The sequence below is a fragment of the Molothrus ater genome, chromosome 14 (genome assembly GCF_012460135.2).
Source record: "Molothrus ater isolate BHLD 08-10-18 breed brown headed cowbird chromosome 14, BPBGC_Mater_1.1, whole genome shotgun sequence".
In the NCBI taxonomy this organism is placed as follows: Eukaryota; Metazoa; Chordata; class Aves; order Passeriformes; family Icteridae; genus Molothrus; species Molothrus ater.
In genome coordinates, this window is record NC_050491.2 from 11,383,777 (window position 1) to 11,400,339 (window position 16,563).

General features: G+C 39.8%; 1 protein-coding gene across 4 annotated transcripts in view; it reads left to right on the plus strand.

The window, feature by feature from the left end:
• The window catches only part of IL1RAPL2 (interleukin 1 receptor accessory protein like 2), a 344,044-nt gene that overhangs the window by 168,596 nt on the left and 158,885 nt on the right, over positions 1 to 16,563 (plus strand). For 3 of the 4 annotated variants that reach the window (XM_036402067.2, XM_036402068.2, XM_036402069.2), the window contains exon 3: positions 11,559 to 11,832. The exons of the other annotated variant lie outside the window; for it this stretch is intronic. In XM_036402067.2, the coding sequence (XP_036257960.1) occupies positions 11,559 to 11,832 (274 nt within the window). The remainder of the gene's footprint in view (positions 1 to 11,558; positions 11,833 to 16,563) is intronic. 4 annotated transcript variants of the gene reach the window in all.

The following is a 16,563-nucleotide window of genomic DNA, read 5'->3' on the forward strand; positions in this document are numbered from 1 at the left end:
TGAGTTAGGTTCTAAGAAACTGGGAGTGAGTGAGCAAATGAGCAGTCTCCACATTGCTCACTGAGTATTGGGTAACCAGTGGAGAGACATTAATTAAACATGTTGCTCCAACTGTGTGATTTTTCTGGTTTATCAGTAGCTCAGGTGGAGGTTTTTAGGATGAGTTTCAGAATGTTACAGTTGCGCTGTGATGATTTAATAATGATGTGCTGATGGATTAGGGGGCTGCAGGGCAGTGTCCCACCTGGAGGACGTGTTGACATCCAAAGAAAGGCCTGAGGTGCCAAGAGCTCTCCAGCTCCCCTCCTGTATTCTCAGCTCCCACCTTTGCTCAGCCTCAGTCCTGGAGCTCAAACATCTCCATCTTCCATCCCCTTTCAGTGGAGCAGGCAGCAGCTGCATGTTTTGTGTTTTGCAGTGAGTCGAGGCCATTGAGGATGACAGGAGGCCCATGAATAAAACACAGACTTGTTTGTTTTGTGCCATTCTGAGCAAATGATGTATTAGTAATGAAGTATTTGCAGTTTGTTACTTTTGCTTACTAATAAATGAAATCTTCCTGTTGCCAGTTTTGTTTCTGGCTCGTGAAGTTACAGGGAAGTGTGAGGAGAAGGATGAAAACTGTGCTGGTTTGGGCTCTGTCTGCTTTATGATGGTTCTCATTTAAAGACAGCCACTGCTTTGTGTCAGCTTTAAGCAGGGCCGGTTTTTGTGGGATTTCAGTCAGTGTTGCCTGAATCTGAATCTCCTGAGTCAAGACTTTGAAAAATTATTTGAAATAGGATGAAGTGCTTAGGAATGGGACCATATTGGGAGCTGCAGTCCCACTGATGACAAAATGGCCCCTCTACCCCAATAGGGGATGATCACTGGGGCTGGAGCAAGAAAGGAGAAAGGTCTCAGGAATGGGAGCTTGAGAGGGGACTGAGAGGAGTGGTGGTACTGGTGACCAGTCCTCCTCAGAGTCAGGGCTCACAACTCATCTGGAAGTGGGTGGGGATTTGGGGAACTTGCTGGCCACAGGGGAGGCTGTGATGGCAGTCCTCCCCCAGGGCCTTTTTCCAGAAAAGGGGGTGGATGTGGTCCCACCAACACGACCCTTGCTGTCATTGAAGGTGAGGGGCTGCCAGTGGATGCAGTGCTGTAGGATGTTGCTACTGGCAGCTTTTAGAAAATGGATATGTAAATGTAAAGGTGTTCCTAAGCAAATGTGCAATTCTGTGTTCCAGAGCACAGCACTGCATTGCCACTTTACCTAGAGAGATTTGTCTGTTGCACAGGTAGCTCTTGTAATTTTTCAATCATCCTTCATTTTTCTTTCATACATGTAATTATAATGGCTTGCAATTAGAATAACCCTGCTTGTTTCTTCTAAATAGAAACAAGCCTTAAGAACAATGTTTACTGTTTAAAAACATCTAATTTTGAAATCATTTCATCATTCATACCTTACAGAAATTTTAATCAAATAACCCACTAACACTTCTATTCATGACTATCCTATAAAAGCAAATACTCTTTTGATTTGTGAACGTTCATTTTACTGAAATTGAATCTAGTGTGTTCTGCAGTCAGGAGAGCTTCCTATTTAAATTCTGCTGCATACATGGAGATAATGAATTAAAATGAGAGGAGGAATTACAACCTCGGTTAGAGTGTGGGTCACAACCTTTTCAAAAGAGGCCCTCCTGTCATGTAAGTGGAAATGGTAATTGGCTCACTGCAGCTGAAATTATCTATGCCAGATAACAGGAAGAATGGCACAGCAATTGTAAAATGGCAAGTGTGTCTAGATATCCAAAGGTAAATGTGTAGAGTCGAAGCAAATGACCAAAGCTAGTTATTTGTTGCAAGTAAATTAGATGAACTTGACTTGTTCCCTTCTATTTGTGTGCATGCCCTCATTGAAAATTGGGCATTCTCTCTCTCTCCTTTGTTTTTTTTAACATTGCTATGTGTTCATCCAGTACTTTACAGATATCCAAGCCCCAAAACATTCATTCTACCCAGTGTGTTTATGATGGGAAACCAGTTTTTTAAAACATTTGGTAATCTGATGGATTGATTGCATCTTTGTAAGCTAGAAAATAAACTACTAATGAGTAGAATAGTGCAGGTGTGCACCCAGATCTAGATATTTGTGAGAAAGGCTCCCTCTATGTGTTTGTGGATTGTGGAGGGCAGTGTTGGTGGTAGTACAAAACCATAGGGTCAGGTTTGGAAGAGACCCCTGGCGGTCTGGAATCTGGCTCTACCCCAAGGCCTGGGATGGTGGCAGGAGCATTGGTGAGGCACAAGTTGCCATGGTAAATGGAGAATTTGAGTCACCAGAAATGTCCCTGCTGAGGTGTCCAGTGAATGATTGCTTAACCTTGCACAGACACCACAGAGATCATCCCCAGGAATAACTCAGTCCTGCTTTCCTCTGGTGGAGGACTCTTTTGTATCTCCTTGCTCTCTTTTCCTGTTGAGCACTCTGCCTCTGCCACAGGGGAGGTGTGGTAGGAGCTCTTACTGCAGACCTGTGTCTCTCAAGGATTCTCCTCTACAGACAGCAAAAGAAATGAATTTAGCCCTGTGTATTCAACAGGGAGCCCAGCCCATCTTCCTAACCTAATCCAAACTCAAGAGGACTGTGCCCTCAGAGCAGATAATCCAATTCAAACTGTCCACATACTTGAAAAACAGATGCCAGATAAAATAATCTTGTGTATGTACACTGGTTATTCTACCCCACTGGGGCTACCAAGTTAATAGGGATGCATTCTCTTTCATTTTAAATTCCTTTATTCACAATTCTTTCCTAGTACTCCCTTCTGGGAATAACAAGCAGTGGATATAGTTTTCTAATTGTGTGATTACTTGAGACTGCCGCTGCCTGATCTGGGAGCTAGTTTTCATTTACTTTACCTTCAGTAACTTTATTCAGAGAAACTAATGAAAAGAGACTCATCAATTATTGAAGTGAATTCAGCTTTGTTCCCAAAGTTTGCATGGTGCTAAAGACATGAAAACAGAACTGTGTGAAATTTCACATGGTTAATGTAGTTGACTGGAGAATATTGAAAGTGTCTTGGAGAGTGTCCTTAAAGAGCTCATGTGTAGTCAACAACATTTAAAATATTAAATGCACATACCTCCAGGTATAAAGTGTGTCTTCAGTGTGTTGCTCCTTACCCAAAATTGTGTTAGGATAAAACTTTTATTTATAAATGCAAAGAACTATTTCCAGTCTGTTATTATACTTGTTACTGATATCGGTTACTGTTCTCCCTTAGATACTGATTCTTCTTTCTTTCCATCTCCTTTGCCTGAATTTAGTTCTGTGCACCAAAGAAGTATCAGAGATGCTGGGAAATCTCTCCTTGAGCTTTTCCATCATTCATTAACTCCCTCAGGAATCCAAAGAGCTAACAAAAATGGCAAAATGGACTGTGCAACATGCTAGTAAAAAACAACAAAAAAAGGCCTTTTCCCCCCCCATACTGAGGCTTGGAAAAGGGAAGTATTTTTGTTTACTACATTTTGTGGACAAGAAAAAAAAACCCCATCTTCAGATGGGTTTCAGATCTGGATGAACACTAGTTTAGAGGCTTTGAATTCATACCAGTGTTTGCACTGACTTTTTGGTTGTCTGAGTTGTTCATCTATGGATTTTAAATTTTAGGATTTAAACAGGAAAGTTTTGTTACTTGTTCAGTCCAAGAAGCAGATGTAACGTCAAGTATCTGATCTGGCCACTTCAGTCTAGAGCAATAGTCTTTCCTTGCTTAAGATAATGTTCCCAGGCTTGTTGGTGCTAAATTAATCACGTTTTTTCCTGGCTGACTTTGAAGACATAGGTATTAATAGATCCTCAAAGAAGAAAGAAGTTTAGTAATTTGGATATCTTGTTTTCTGCAGATCACTCGCTTGGCTTTACTGCCTTGGAGCAAACAGGGAGGCTGGGTAGAGGCAGGAGATTTGTCAATGACCTTTCCTACAGCTCTTCCAAATCTTCTTCCCCATGGCAGGAGGGGAACTGGAGTGGGAAGGGTGGGGGCCAGGCAGTGCTGGGGGTGCTGAGAAGGCAGGACAGGCTGGGGCACATGCCTTGAACCCATGGCTGGGACTTTACAAAATACATGAAAGGGTGAAGCCATGAAGTATGATTTCTTTATTGTTCATGTCCTGGCTCTACTGCTGTTGATTTTCAAGGTGCCTTTTACATTGTTTTCTAACATGGTGACAGCTGCAGAGAATCAAGGCATTACACTGAATATTTTAAACCAAACCACTTTTATAAGTTCCAATTTCTGTACTGTTTATTTCAACACAGGCTCTTAAAAAAACTGCCAGATATTGAAGTGATTAGGAGATCAAGGTCACCAAATACTCATTTTTAGGGTGAATATGCTGCATTTTAAAGAGATGCTTTAGTGCCCTCCCCCTCTCTTTCTCTGTGCTCAGCAGAGCGATCAGCTGAGCGCAAAGAGCACAGCTTTGGAAGGGCACTTCAGGTTCCATCTGTCTCTGGGAACATCTGACTTGGAAGAGGTAGCAAAGAATGTGATGAGAACAGAGATTTCCTTTCCATCACAAAATGTGTCTCAGACCTCCCTGTCTCCAACAAAATCTTAACCTGCCAGCTGTGATTTGCTCTCCTCTCCATCAGCAAGCGTTCCAGAAAGCCCCTGTGATAAAGTGCCACCTGAAAAGCTGGCTCTGACAAGTGCTACAGGATGAAATGCCCCTGTCCAGTCACTTCTACTGATGCTGCTGCAGCATTTTCAGTCTTCAAGTATAATTTCTAAGCCTTGACCTCATTAATATGCCATCGCCCCTGGAAGCTGAGACTTTGTTCAGGGGTTTTTCTCTCCCTTGAGAATTTTGGTGATCTACCAGTATGTTCTTTCTTTTGCATTTTCAATATAAGGCTAAAATGCTCCTGGCTCCCTATGCTTATGTAATTCAGGGCAGAGCAATCTGTGGTTATTTGAACCTCTGGCAGTATATATTTACAGTGAGTTTGACCTCAAAGGAAATGATGAGTGTTCGGCTGGAATATTTGACATTTGAGTTGGGTTGTTATGCTGTGGATCATAAGAAAAGCTGGTCAAAAAAAAAAAAAAGAAACATACACAAGTCTGAAAAACCTTTTAGTTTATCCTACAGAAATTTGAAGCCTTGATCAAATTTAGGAAAAAAAAATAGGTAGTGTATATGAATGTTTAAATGCATTTTTCCTATTTTTGGCCCAGATTTGGAGAAACATTTGCATGTTGCTAAATTTAGTGAAGATTTTTTGCACTCGTCATTACTTGACTTAGGAATTTTGGAATATTTGTACTTTTATATGCCTTGAAAGTCCCAAAAATTTTCACCAATAAGTTTGAATAGTCTAATTCTTGCTGGAAAATATTCAGAAAATGAGATCAGAGTAGAGAAACTACAAAGTCTGTGAGTGATCCTATTCTTAGATACTGTGTTTCTACAGCAAAAAAAAAAATCTTGCTTTATTGCTGAAACAAAGTGTTACTGTCATAGAAGAATTAGTAAGAGTTACTGACAGGGTTGTAGGAGAAGCATAGCAACATTCACCCATCTTGAACCACAAACTTGGTTTTGTTCAAGATTTGTTATATTCTAAGTGATCTTATCTCCAACAGATAATTTTTTTTGGTTTTGTGTCCCTCAGGGGAAAAATATTTGAATTTTTTCTAAAATGCACTTTAATATGTGGACATAGAGTCAAAACCTGGAATCTACTTGGTTCAAAGAAGGGTAAAACTCTCAGAAAAGAGCTGTGACAGACATATTTCCTGAATTTCTCCCTTTTTTCCTCCCTGCCTGCTCTTGGAAATGCTCTTTGCTGCTGGACAAGGCCACCCTCCACTCCCCCCTGGAGTATTGCCAGCATGGGCTTCTCCTTCTCCCCTGTAAAGCCAGGTAACTTGCTTTTCATGGCAGAGATACTGGCTCAGATGTCTCTCAGTGGAAAGAATTTTTATTAACAATTATGAGAGTGTTCTTTCATCATCCAGTTTGGTGAGTCAGATAAGATGAAGCAGCTCCACACACAGAGATCTCACCATGCTTTGGAGGAAACATCCATGATTTTGAGCAGTGCACAAAGAGAGAGTTACTTGCAATATGTTCTCTGACCAGCAAACGTGGCTCTGAGCACTGGAGTATTTGAAGAATTCTCGGAAGGGTGTGGTGGTTGCCGGCAGTTTTTTTAGGCAGCTCAGGTGCCCAGCAGCTCGTGGTGTGAGGAGCAGGGAAGGGCTCTGGGAGGAGGCAGGGGACACACACTGGGCTCTGCTGATGTTCAGGTCTCACATGGCAGAGCCAGGCTGTGATGAGAAGCTGGCAGAGGTCTGCAAGCACTGCAGCAGCATTAGCACAGTGCAGTCAAAAATCCAGGGATGTGAAACCAATTACATATGGTGAGGCTGATCCAACACCCTGACCCTCGAGACAACCACAACTAGCCAAAGCTGCTAAAGGCTTTACTGTGTGTGCTCAAATGCAGGGCCTGTTCCCTTTTCTCCAGAATCAAGATCTGAAAATACCAAGTTGCCAAAAATTCTTAGGCTGTAACTGATTTCTCCCTTTTAAGACTCTAAAAAATTTGCATCTCTCTTTGGACATTCTTAATGGAGTGCATCTATCATTGCTACGTGTCTGCAAACCCTGAGCATGATGGATATCAGTTCCTGGACTCTGCTGTCCTACGGCTAACATTTACATAAAAATATAACTCTTGTATTAGAGGAATGGTGGTTTTATTTCTGACTATGTACCTACAGTCACAAGCATTGCCTGCTTTGCAGAGTCATAAATTTAATACATTAGCTAGTGAATTATTTTTTTAATGATTTATTTGTAGACGATTTCAATTTAAAATGAGATTTTCAGGTAACAAGGTAGGCAAACATCTTTAACAATGCCACAATATAAATTGCTGTAGCTGACAGATCCCTATAAAAATTATAACAGGCAGATGCGCAATGCAAAAAATTATTCATGTGACAGCAATCAGAAAGACAAATTACTTAGAGACGATGTACATGCTCCTCTATAATTGCTTATAAATTATTATGGTTCATGTTAAAAAGCATCTAGACTCCCTAGACAAGTAGATTTATTTAAAATAAGAGTAATGGGAAATTGCCAGGAAATGTTGAGGAAGAAGATGCAGTACATGCTTTGGGTGATTGCTAACATAAAAGTACAGTAACTTATTGTCAGCCAACTCAATCTATATTTTCCTTAATAGTTTTGTAGCCTTCATTTTCGATTCAACCTCTGCTCAGGTTGCAGTAGCCTGGGTAGGTAACTGGGATGGGCCCAGTGGGGCTGCACTGTGGTTCCCTGTTGCTGTGTTTCCCAGCTCGTGGAGGACACAGTGGGACACTGTTCTGCACCTTTGCAGGAGAGAGCACTTCCATGTTTATTCAATAGGATTGAATTTAGTCAGTTGGGGTAGAAGGTATGCTAAGGGGATGGGGAAGATTGACAGATAGGTGGGCAAACCACTTTTCCTTAGGAACCTGGGATAAAAATGGGACAGTGTTTTCCATATTTTCTTAGTGTTCCAAAATAAAAATAAAAATTTTGGAAGTGTTTAAAGTACATCCAAAATAGACAGGATTTAATTTGAATGAGCTTTCAGTCAGGCACTTACCAGGTGATTATATGGTAGCAGAGAAATAGTGTATATACATTTATTATATAAGTGCCTCTCTAATGTTAATATTTTTCACACCAACCTGATTATATTACATATTGAGAGCCAGCCCAACAAAAATGACAGCGAACTTTGTTCTGGATAATGGAGTGCTGAACTCCACCTCAGCAGCTCCAGTCATTTGTGATGACAGCTTGGAGAATACTCCAAACGAATCTAACAATGCTCACGCTCCAGTGACTGACAGCACAGCAAGAGGAAAAATTCCAGTTTCCATGTGAGTGCAGGGAGCCTGACCTAGATTTTAGCCTCTACAGCTTCAGAAGAGGATACATTCTTACCTGTGCATTTAACAAGAAAAAAAGAGCTAGGGGAAAAAGTCATCTCCTGTTTGATTAGTCTTTCTTCAATAATTAAGATTTAGCTTATTCTGTGAGACTTCTCCCCTCTGCAGATGTCATCAACACTATGACTGGTTGCTCTGTTCCCTGTGTGCTCTTCTCTCTGTAATTACCCCCTCCTGGCCTGCTGCAGGGAGAGCTGGCACAGGGGAGCAGCTTGGGCAGACAGGGCCATGGGCAGCAACCTGCCTGCACCTTCCCCCTCCACCCCACTCCCTGATGGGGTCAGCTTCCTGTGGCTGCTCAAATTCGTTCTTTCACATACTGTTAATAGGGAAAAAAGTCTCTAGTGTGAATTTCCTCTCCTTTCTTTTGTTCCTTGGGATGCAGGTGCTATGCTGGGCTCAGGTCGCTGTGTACGGTGCCTCCACTGGAGCGCTGGCAATGGCCAACAGAGCACTGGCCCCACCATTGTGTTGTCCCCTGGGGGCATTTGGGCAGGGTTTTTAGCCACTCTGGTGACCTGGTAAATTACTGTTCAAGTGCCTTTTATCTATTCCACTGTGCTTCTTATACTTCTGCAGCTCAAATTCTGAAATTAGAGTAGTAGAGAAGTGCACATGAGAAGGGAAAAGAAATTTTCAAATGAAAGTGGAGGACGAGGCAGATTGAATGGAGGTTTACTTAGTGTTCATTTGTGCTGTGCTGTAACAAGTTTTTTGGTGTGGATGTGGGAGAAATTTCATTGGAAGCAGGGTATTTTCAGCTTCCAAATTTGGATTTCCATATTGGGTCTGCTCCTAACTACAGAACTCTTACTAATTGTGACTCTGCGAAATAAATTAAAACCTGGCACTGTTGTCTTTGATCCACATCCTTTCCATGTGTGTCTTATTGTTAGTTATTCTTTGGTGTGGTTTAACTTTGTTTGAACCAGCACAGATTTGAAAGCATTAGATGATGTGACAGGATTTGATTGACACAAGAGTGGCAGAATTATTTAGATTGGCTGAATTAATTAGATCAGCTGGATTAGTTTGGATCTAAATTCCATTCTGGACATTCATTTCAACTTATGGCCCTATGTAGACTTCTGTGACTTTGCTAAATCACAAGAGAGAGGTACTATTGAGAATACCTATGTGTCCTGGAGAACAAGGGATGAGCCATCTGGAGAGCTCAGCACATCCCTTGCTGAGAGAAGGCAGCTGTGAGCTCTGCACTGTTCCTCAATTGTAAATCACAGCAGCCTAAAGAGCAGGACTTAAAAAAAGCACAGAGGATTTCAGAGGAAGCTCTGTGGGGAGTACAATGATACCCACTCATGTAAAAGTCCTGTCACCTATATAAAATAATTCATGTTGTCAGAACCAGGGATTTAATATAAAAGTGGATTGGATGGGGTTTTCGGACTGGGAGAACCAGGCTCTTTCTCCAGCTCTGCTGCAGGTTGCCCATGTCTGTGCAGCAGCAGAGCACAAAGAGAGGTCAGTGCAATGTTTCTTAGGGTCCTGGCAAGGGCATGTTCAAGTTACAATGTGCAGCTTTGGTCATGGTGAAGGATGGTACAAACCTGGAGGAGATGCACTGAGAACAAATGCTTCAGTACAGGATTTTCAAATAATGATTATCCAGACTTGTCCTATTGTGTGTGGCACTGTTAGAGGAAGGACGCAGTGGAAGCAGCAAGGAAGAGGAACATCCATAAATTGCTGCTGGCCTTTCAGTTGATGTCATTAACAGCAGCCATTAAAAGCAATGAATTTTAATTTAAATCAGTAGGATGTTGTCAGCAAAATGAGAATGAAGATCAAAATTGAAGTTAACTGGAACAGTGTGTACATAAGTTCAGGTGAAGGGTTGATTTGGAGGCTTTTTTGATGAAGAAAGAACTCGGCTGGCACAAAGAGCTGCTGCTTTTGCGCCTGCCTGTGGGGTGAGGGGCAGGACCAGGAAACACCCTGGGGGTAAAGGTGCTCCATGATATCCCTTCACCTGTCAAAACTGTCATGAGTAATGTTTTGAGTAATGGCCTTTCCTTCCCTCCTGAGCTTATGTTAGTTTTTCTTTTTACAAGTTTGTGTTGCAGCAAGATGTTACGTGGAAGTTTATATACCAGAAAAGCATTAAAGTGATCAATGTCAACAAGTTTAACACGTGGCTCATGTGATCACAGTACACTTAAAACTGATTTACTGTGATGGGAAAATTAAAACCTTCCGTTTGTCACAGTTACTTTTGAATGATTAAAGAGAAACGTGAAAACTTGGTAAACATAATTTAGAGGCTGTAAAAGTTACTAAAAGTAGGATCAGAGCTGATATTCCATGCACAGAAATTTTTGCTGATTACCTTTGTTTAGGAAGTAAGATGAAAAATCACTTGATGACAGAATGCAATTGACAATGTGTATGAAATGAAGAGTGTATGAGGATATCCAACAATTATAGTTTGAGAATTGATACTGTAAATGCAGAAGAGGCAACTTGAGAGTTACCTGGTTGAATTTGAAGTGCTGCAGTAAGGTTAAAAATGTTCCATTTACTTGTTGCTTAATATGATCAATAAATTCTAAACCCTACATATTTAATGAATTCTATTAATTTTAGGTATTGTGTTTGCCTTTGGATGATCTGCCTTTGAAATATTTTTCTTTGGTTTTATTCTTGGCTGATTTTCACACTGATAGTTTTTCTAGCAATTAAAAAGATTAAATTAAAAGGTCTCTGATATGTGATATGTTTATATGTGTGCATGTGCTAGGGCTGTATTGTACTAAGATAATAGCAATGGGAGAAAAAATTGTAGGGAGACTGATCTTTTATTAAACTGTCTGATGTATGTTAATTTTAAAGTGAAGTATTAAGAAAACTGTTTCAAAAGTTTTTGCTGAACAGAACATCAAAAGTGGTCCTTTTTTATTTGAATGACTCCTGTATTAAGTTTGATTGCATAGGCAGCATGTTGTAATTGTATCCTGTTGTGTATAGTACAGAGCTCTACAGTTTGAGTAGGCTGTAGGTAAAAACACCAACTATGTAGAACTGCCATGAAAAAAATTATAAATGTCACATCTGTTATCTGGGGAATTTTTTGCATAACACAACTAACAGAGGTGGATGGAAAAGTTTTAAGGGATAAGATTGGCATCAGATGCCAATGTACATTTTCTTTCCACAAGGAATTGGAGAATTCAAAACTGGTTTACAGAAGCAAGTAGTTAAGCTGCAAAACATTTGGTTTATTTAATAAAGAATTAGTGTTTTGGGGATGAAAGTAATGATATTCTAAAGAAGTGGAATTGGGCAAGCTCAGTGTGCTTCATTTACGTCTGCACATTCAAAATTACATGTAATTAAAAAAGGTGTATGAAACCCCTTAGTTGCCAATAACTGCTTTAGGTTTTTCACATATCCCTGAAACAATTCAGCACATGCCAAAAGCCATTTCTTTTAATGTAGTATATTGCATTTCCCAAGCTGCCTTTCACTATATTGGAAAATGTATCTGTGTCTAATATTTCTTTATTATTGTTTTGCTTTCAGTTGATGGTTGCATTGACTGGTCAGTGGATCTCAAGACATACATGGCTTTGGCAGGTGAACCAGTCCGAGTGAAATGTGCCCTTTTCTACAGCTATATCAGAACTAATTATAGCATGGCCCAAAGCACAGGTCTTAGGCTTATGTGGTACAAAAACAAAGGAGATTTAGAAGAACCCATTATATTTTCCGAAGTTAGAATGAGCAAGGATGAAGATTCCATATGGTTTCACTCGGTTGAGCTGCAAGACAGTGGTTTCTACACATGTGTTCTGAGGTGAGTATTGTGTTAAAGTCTAAATAAGAATGTGGGGATTATTGGTTAATAATGTATGGAGTATTAGATATTGGTTAAAAAATAATTTTAGCCATTAGAATTTAGATATACATCCAGTTAATGCATATTAATTTTTTATTCTCATAATTATATATGTCACATAATGCCTTGTCTCAAAATTAGTTTCCCAAGTAATTATAGTTACCTAGTCAAGTAGCTATAATTAATGTGCTTTCACTTAATTGCCTCTTTTTTTTAAGTACAACATATGCAAATTCTCAATTTTCTGTAAACCTTCAGAACCTGATAGTTCTTAAATCAGGAAGTATTTTTTTTAAGTACTGTTCTGTTTCAAATCCTCTGAGTTATTACAGAATTACGGTTTGAATTATTCTGATGGGATCAGGCCATGGGGAGTTACAGTTCTGTCTGGTTTTGAAGAAATGTTTATTTTAATATACAATTATGATTTATCACAAATTTAAGCAGACCTCATTTGGTAAGACACCAAAATGCATTTCTCAGAAGTGTCTTGGAACTGTTGGATGAGCCTCAAAGTAAACACGTGCTAGAGCTCGTGATTTCCATCGTGTATATGTTGATGTCATCACTATGCCTAAAATGAGAAGATAAAAAAAAGGGAGGACTTTTAAAGAATGAATGAATAAATATTCCTTACATGATCCAGTTTTGAATGAAAAGGAGTTTACAGATACTTTGTATGATTTGGTTTTAAACTATTCAGTTTCAGATAAGTTTGCTTCATCCTTGTCTGCTGTTCCATACTGAAATTAGACACATTTCATGAATTAAATAACAAGTGTTGCAGCAAATAACAGCACTGTTCAGAGCCCAGAATTTGCTCTCTGTCCATCTCTGCTGAGTCTTGCTGCCTCAGACCATTGTGATCCTGAGGAATGCTGCTTAAATCAAAGACTGTGCTCTGGATTGTGGTGGTTTTTACTGGGCACCAATGTGCAGTTTAGATATTGGATATGTCAGCCTAATGCAGCAGTTGGATTGAGTTGCAGCCTTTGGAGTTGGAGTTTTATCAGCTCCTCTGTCAGAGGTGGGGTGTGATGTGAAGGCCCTGATTTTGAAATGCTACAGGAAGATGGTGATTTATATGTTTCAAGGGAGCTGTGCTTTTTTCATAAGGAGTGATTGTTGTGATAATCAAGTTACTAGTTTAATACTCTGAAACATTCTCATGCAAATCCTTTGTGAAAAATAAAGAATTGATCTTGGATCAAATTCTGGGGCATACTTTTTTTCTGGGAAATTTCAAAACTCTGCTCATTTACATGACAAAGTAGTTTTGGTAACAAATGGGCAAGTTCTTGAATAATTCATGGCTTCTTCTAATTTTCAGCTAAAAACTATATGACATGCTTATTGGAAGGCATTACACAGCAACAAGATCTTCCTTGTCAGTTATGCAGTTTCCTTGCTTTGACTAGAACTTTTTTACATAATTACGGATATTTTTGCCTTTTTCAGATTTATGTCAGAGTGCAGAATAATATGTGTATTGGTTACATAAAAGACTCTATTTCTTCCTTTACTGAATTATTTTTTTCTTCCAAAAGTGTGGCAATGTATCCTTGCTGTTATTGTTTATGAAACCATAGGAGGCTTAAAATAGCAGAGGATGTAGCAATAGTAATTGATTTTAATTTCATTAAAATTGAGCTAGATGTAATGTTCTGAAATGTGATCACATTTCTGTGGGAGACTACCCACACCATTAACTGTGTAATTTCAGCTTTATTAATCCATTTTTTTTTTGAGGGGATAAGCAGATGTTTGTGTTTTAGTCATTAACCAGATTCACCTGCTTTATGAGGGTTAAGAGGTCACAAAAATAAAGCAGTAATTTTAGAATATCATTTTATTTTCTAGAAGCATTGACAAGCTCTGTTACAAATGCCATCTTTTGTAGACTGAATTAGCAGAGACTGGTAGATAGAACTTGATGCAGTGGAAATGAAGAGGTGACTGTCTCCATCAGTGTGCAACACCGGTTTTAGGATTACATGCATAGCTGAGCTTTTTGGTTTGGTAGCTGCTTTTGATTCAAGATAAATTCAAAACTTTTTCTCAACAGAGAATTTTTCATTCAGGTTCTTTAAGAGAAAATGAAGCAATTCAATTCTAAATTGATGTCTTTCTAGCCACTCATCAGGGACATGTGAAGTTTCTGGTACATCTCCCTGTCCTGTCCGAAGCATGAAATCCCACACTTGCATGTCCCAGTGGCCAGCTCCACCACTTCAAGTCACCACTTCCAACCTTGAAAGTGTTCTGTTATTTGTGCTGGTCTTTGCAAAAGGGTGCAAGCGGGTGAGATGCTTAGATGTGGTGCTAGGGCCAAGTGGGATGAGGGATCCTGGTCCCAGAAGTTCATGGGTTGAAATGATGGACTCAGTCTTGACCTGGGAAGGCAATAGTGAGAGCTTTAATTTACTCTCCCCCAAATTGTTACTTTTTTCCCAGTCAACACAAGATGACAGATGAAAAACTGTATGGGGAAAATGTCAACTGAACTTTTCACTGAATTTCTTATTCGTTGAAATGTTTCTTCTTGATTCTTAAAAAAAAAAAAAGGGCAGAAATATTTTTCAGGAAGCTGCATTTTCTGGTTTCTCACATGTGCTCATAGGATCGAGGCATGACTATCAGTGAAGCAGTGTGAAGGAATTTTTCAGAACCTGCTTGAAAAGGGTGGGTATGAGAAGGTGAAGGATAGGCTGCTATGACAGTGATTTGAAGATGGGTAAAAATTAAATGTGTCAGTGAATTCTTTTTTATACAGAACTGTCATTTCAATAATCATAATGACTGTTTTGTAAAAAACCTGTAACACTGCATAAAATTAAGGAGTATTAGATCAGTCTTTATAAATGAGGTTGCTTCTCTGGATTGAAGAGATTTGATATCATAATTTAAATGTTGCCTCTCCCTTATTAACCAATTAAACATTATTCCATAGACAGGTGTGGGGGTGTGTGTATAATAGGAGGAACCTATTGTTGCATTAAAACCAACTTCTCCCTTCTCACAATGCATTTTGGCATTAAACTCACTCAGATGCAAACTGAAGTGTGATATTTTTCTCCAGTGTTAAGCATATGAAAAGGTCCTGATTCTACAAGGACTTTTAAGAGTGCAGAATCCAGCTGTGTTAGTTAAACCATGTGAATTCCATGGATCTTTGTTCTTGGATGCTTTTTCTCTGTCAAATCAGGGATATTGCTGCTACATCCAAAAGGCATACTAAGAAATGGATAGCTGTGTATTTCATTACAGTTCCCAGGTAAATACTGGGACATTTGTATCATGACTTTACTGGCCAGTGTGGAAATGCTGTGTTCTGGAGGTCTCCTCCCAGTATATATCCTGGATATGCCATTAATCTTCCAGCACCCCCCAATGCTACTTTCAGATAAAGCTGTTGGCATTTCTGTTATGGAGGTTTGATGTTCTGGGATTCTCACATCAGCACTCTGGATTGCAGCTTCTTCACTGAAGAAGTCAAAGCTTCAAAATCATGAAGCATCAACCTAAAACATGGAAATTACACTCAACCTAAATGCATAGGGTGGCCCTAAAGTTCTGAGTATTTAGGACAGTCTTTTGCCAGATCATGGTCTGCTTTTGCTCTCTGAACAGATACATCTGTTTTTCTGTGTTAAAAGCCCGGTTTTTAAAGACAGAACAAGAACTGGGCCAACTTAGATCATCTTCACCTGGTGAAAGAAAAGATGAGCTGAGGAGGAAATCTGAGCAAAATTTGGCCTAAATTTGCCATCATCTAGGGACTGCTCATGGAAACCTTCTTCTAACGAGGCTCAGCTCCAAACCAAACTGTAGTACTGTAGTCAGGATTTAAAGAATAAAACCAGTAAGGGTAAAAACCATAAGTAGGTATTTGCTGTTAATTAACTGTTGGTGAAATAAACTTGATTCCCATAATGAGAATCAGAAGGGTAGAAAAATCTGAGCCTCAAGAGGGTGCAGGGGAGCAGGAGGTGAAAATTTGTGGTCATCAAACTGACTAATGAAGCTAAGCCTTGATTTTTGTACAGGATGCAGAATAACAAGGGAGTGAGGGTCTTGAATGCCTATGGGGGAATAAGCTTGCAGATCTCTAATACGAGTATTTGATGCCAGAGAGCTGCTGACAAATCAAGTCAGAAAATCTGTGTCCTTTTTCCCTTGCTGTATCCCTGCATGCACAGCTCTTAATGGAGAGCAGCATTGCTATGGACATGCACAGAGGAATTGAGCCTTTGCTGAGACATTGGTGAGCTATTGAGATACCACTTTCTGAGCAGTAATAAAACAGAGCAGTAGTAGATTTTAAGCCTTCTGGCTTCTGAATATCTGTGGAGCGCATGACCAGCAAATCAAAATCAGATTTAGACAGCCTGGAGAGGCTGCCAGTAAAATCTGCAGCTCAGCCTGTGTGCTCCCACTTCAGAGAATGTTAGGCAGGGCTTAGGGGCTTGTTATAAGTGCCTGTCTGGAGTGCAGAATGCACCAATCAGCCCAGGAAAAGCTGCACACCTTCTCTTAGTGCTGAAAGTCTTGCTTCTGAGCAGCATGGAAAAAGTGTGTTTTCGGATCCAAACAGAAATGTTGAACTAAGTCATAAGGTAAACATGTGTAAGGTTGCTTTCTCTGCAGCCATCTCTTGTGGTTCTTACAATATGTGTTTTAATGCAGTTC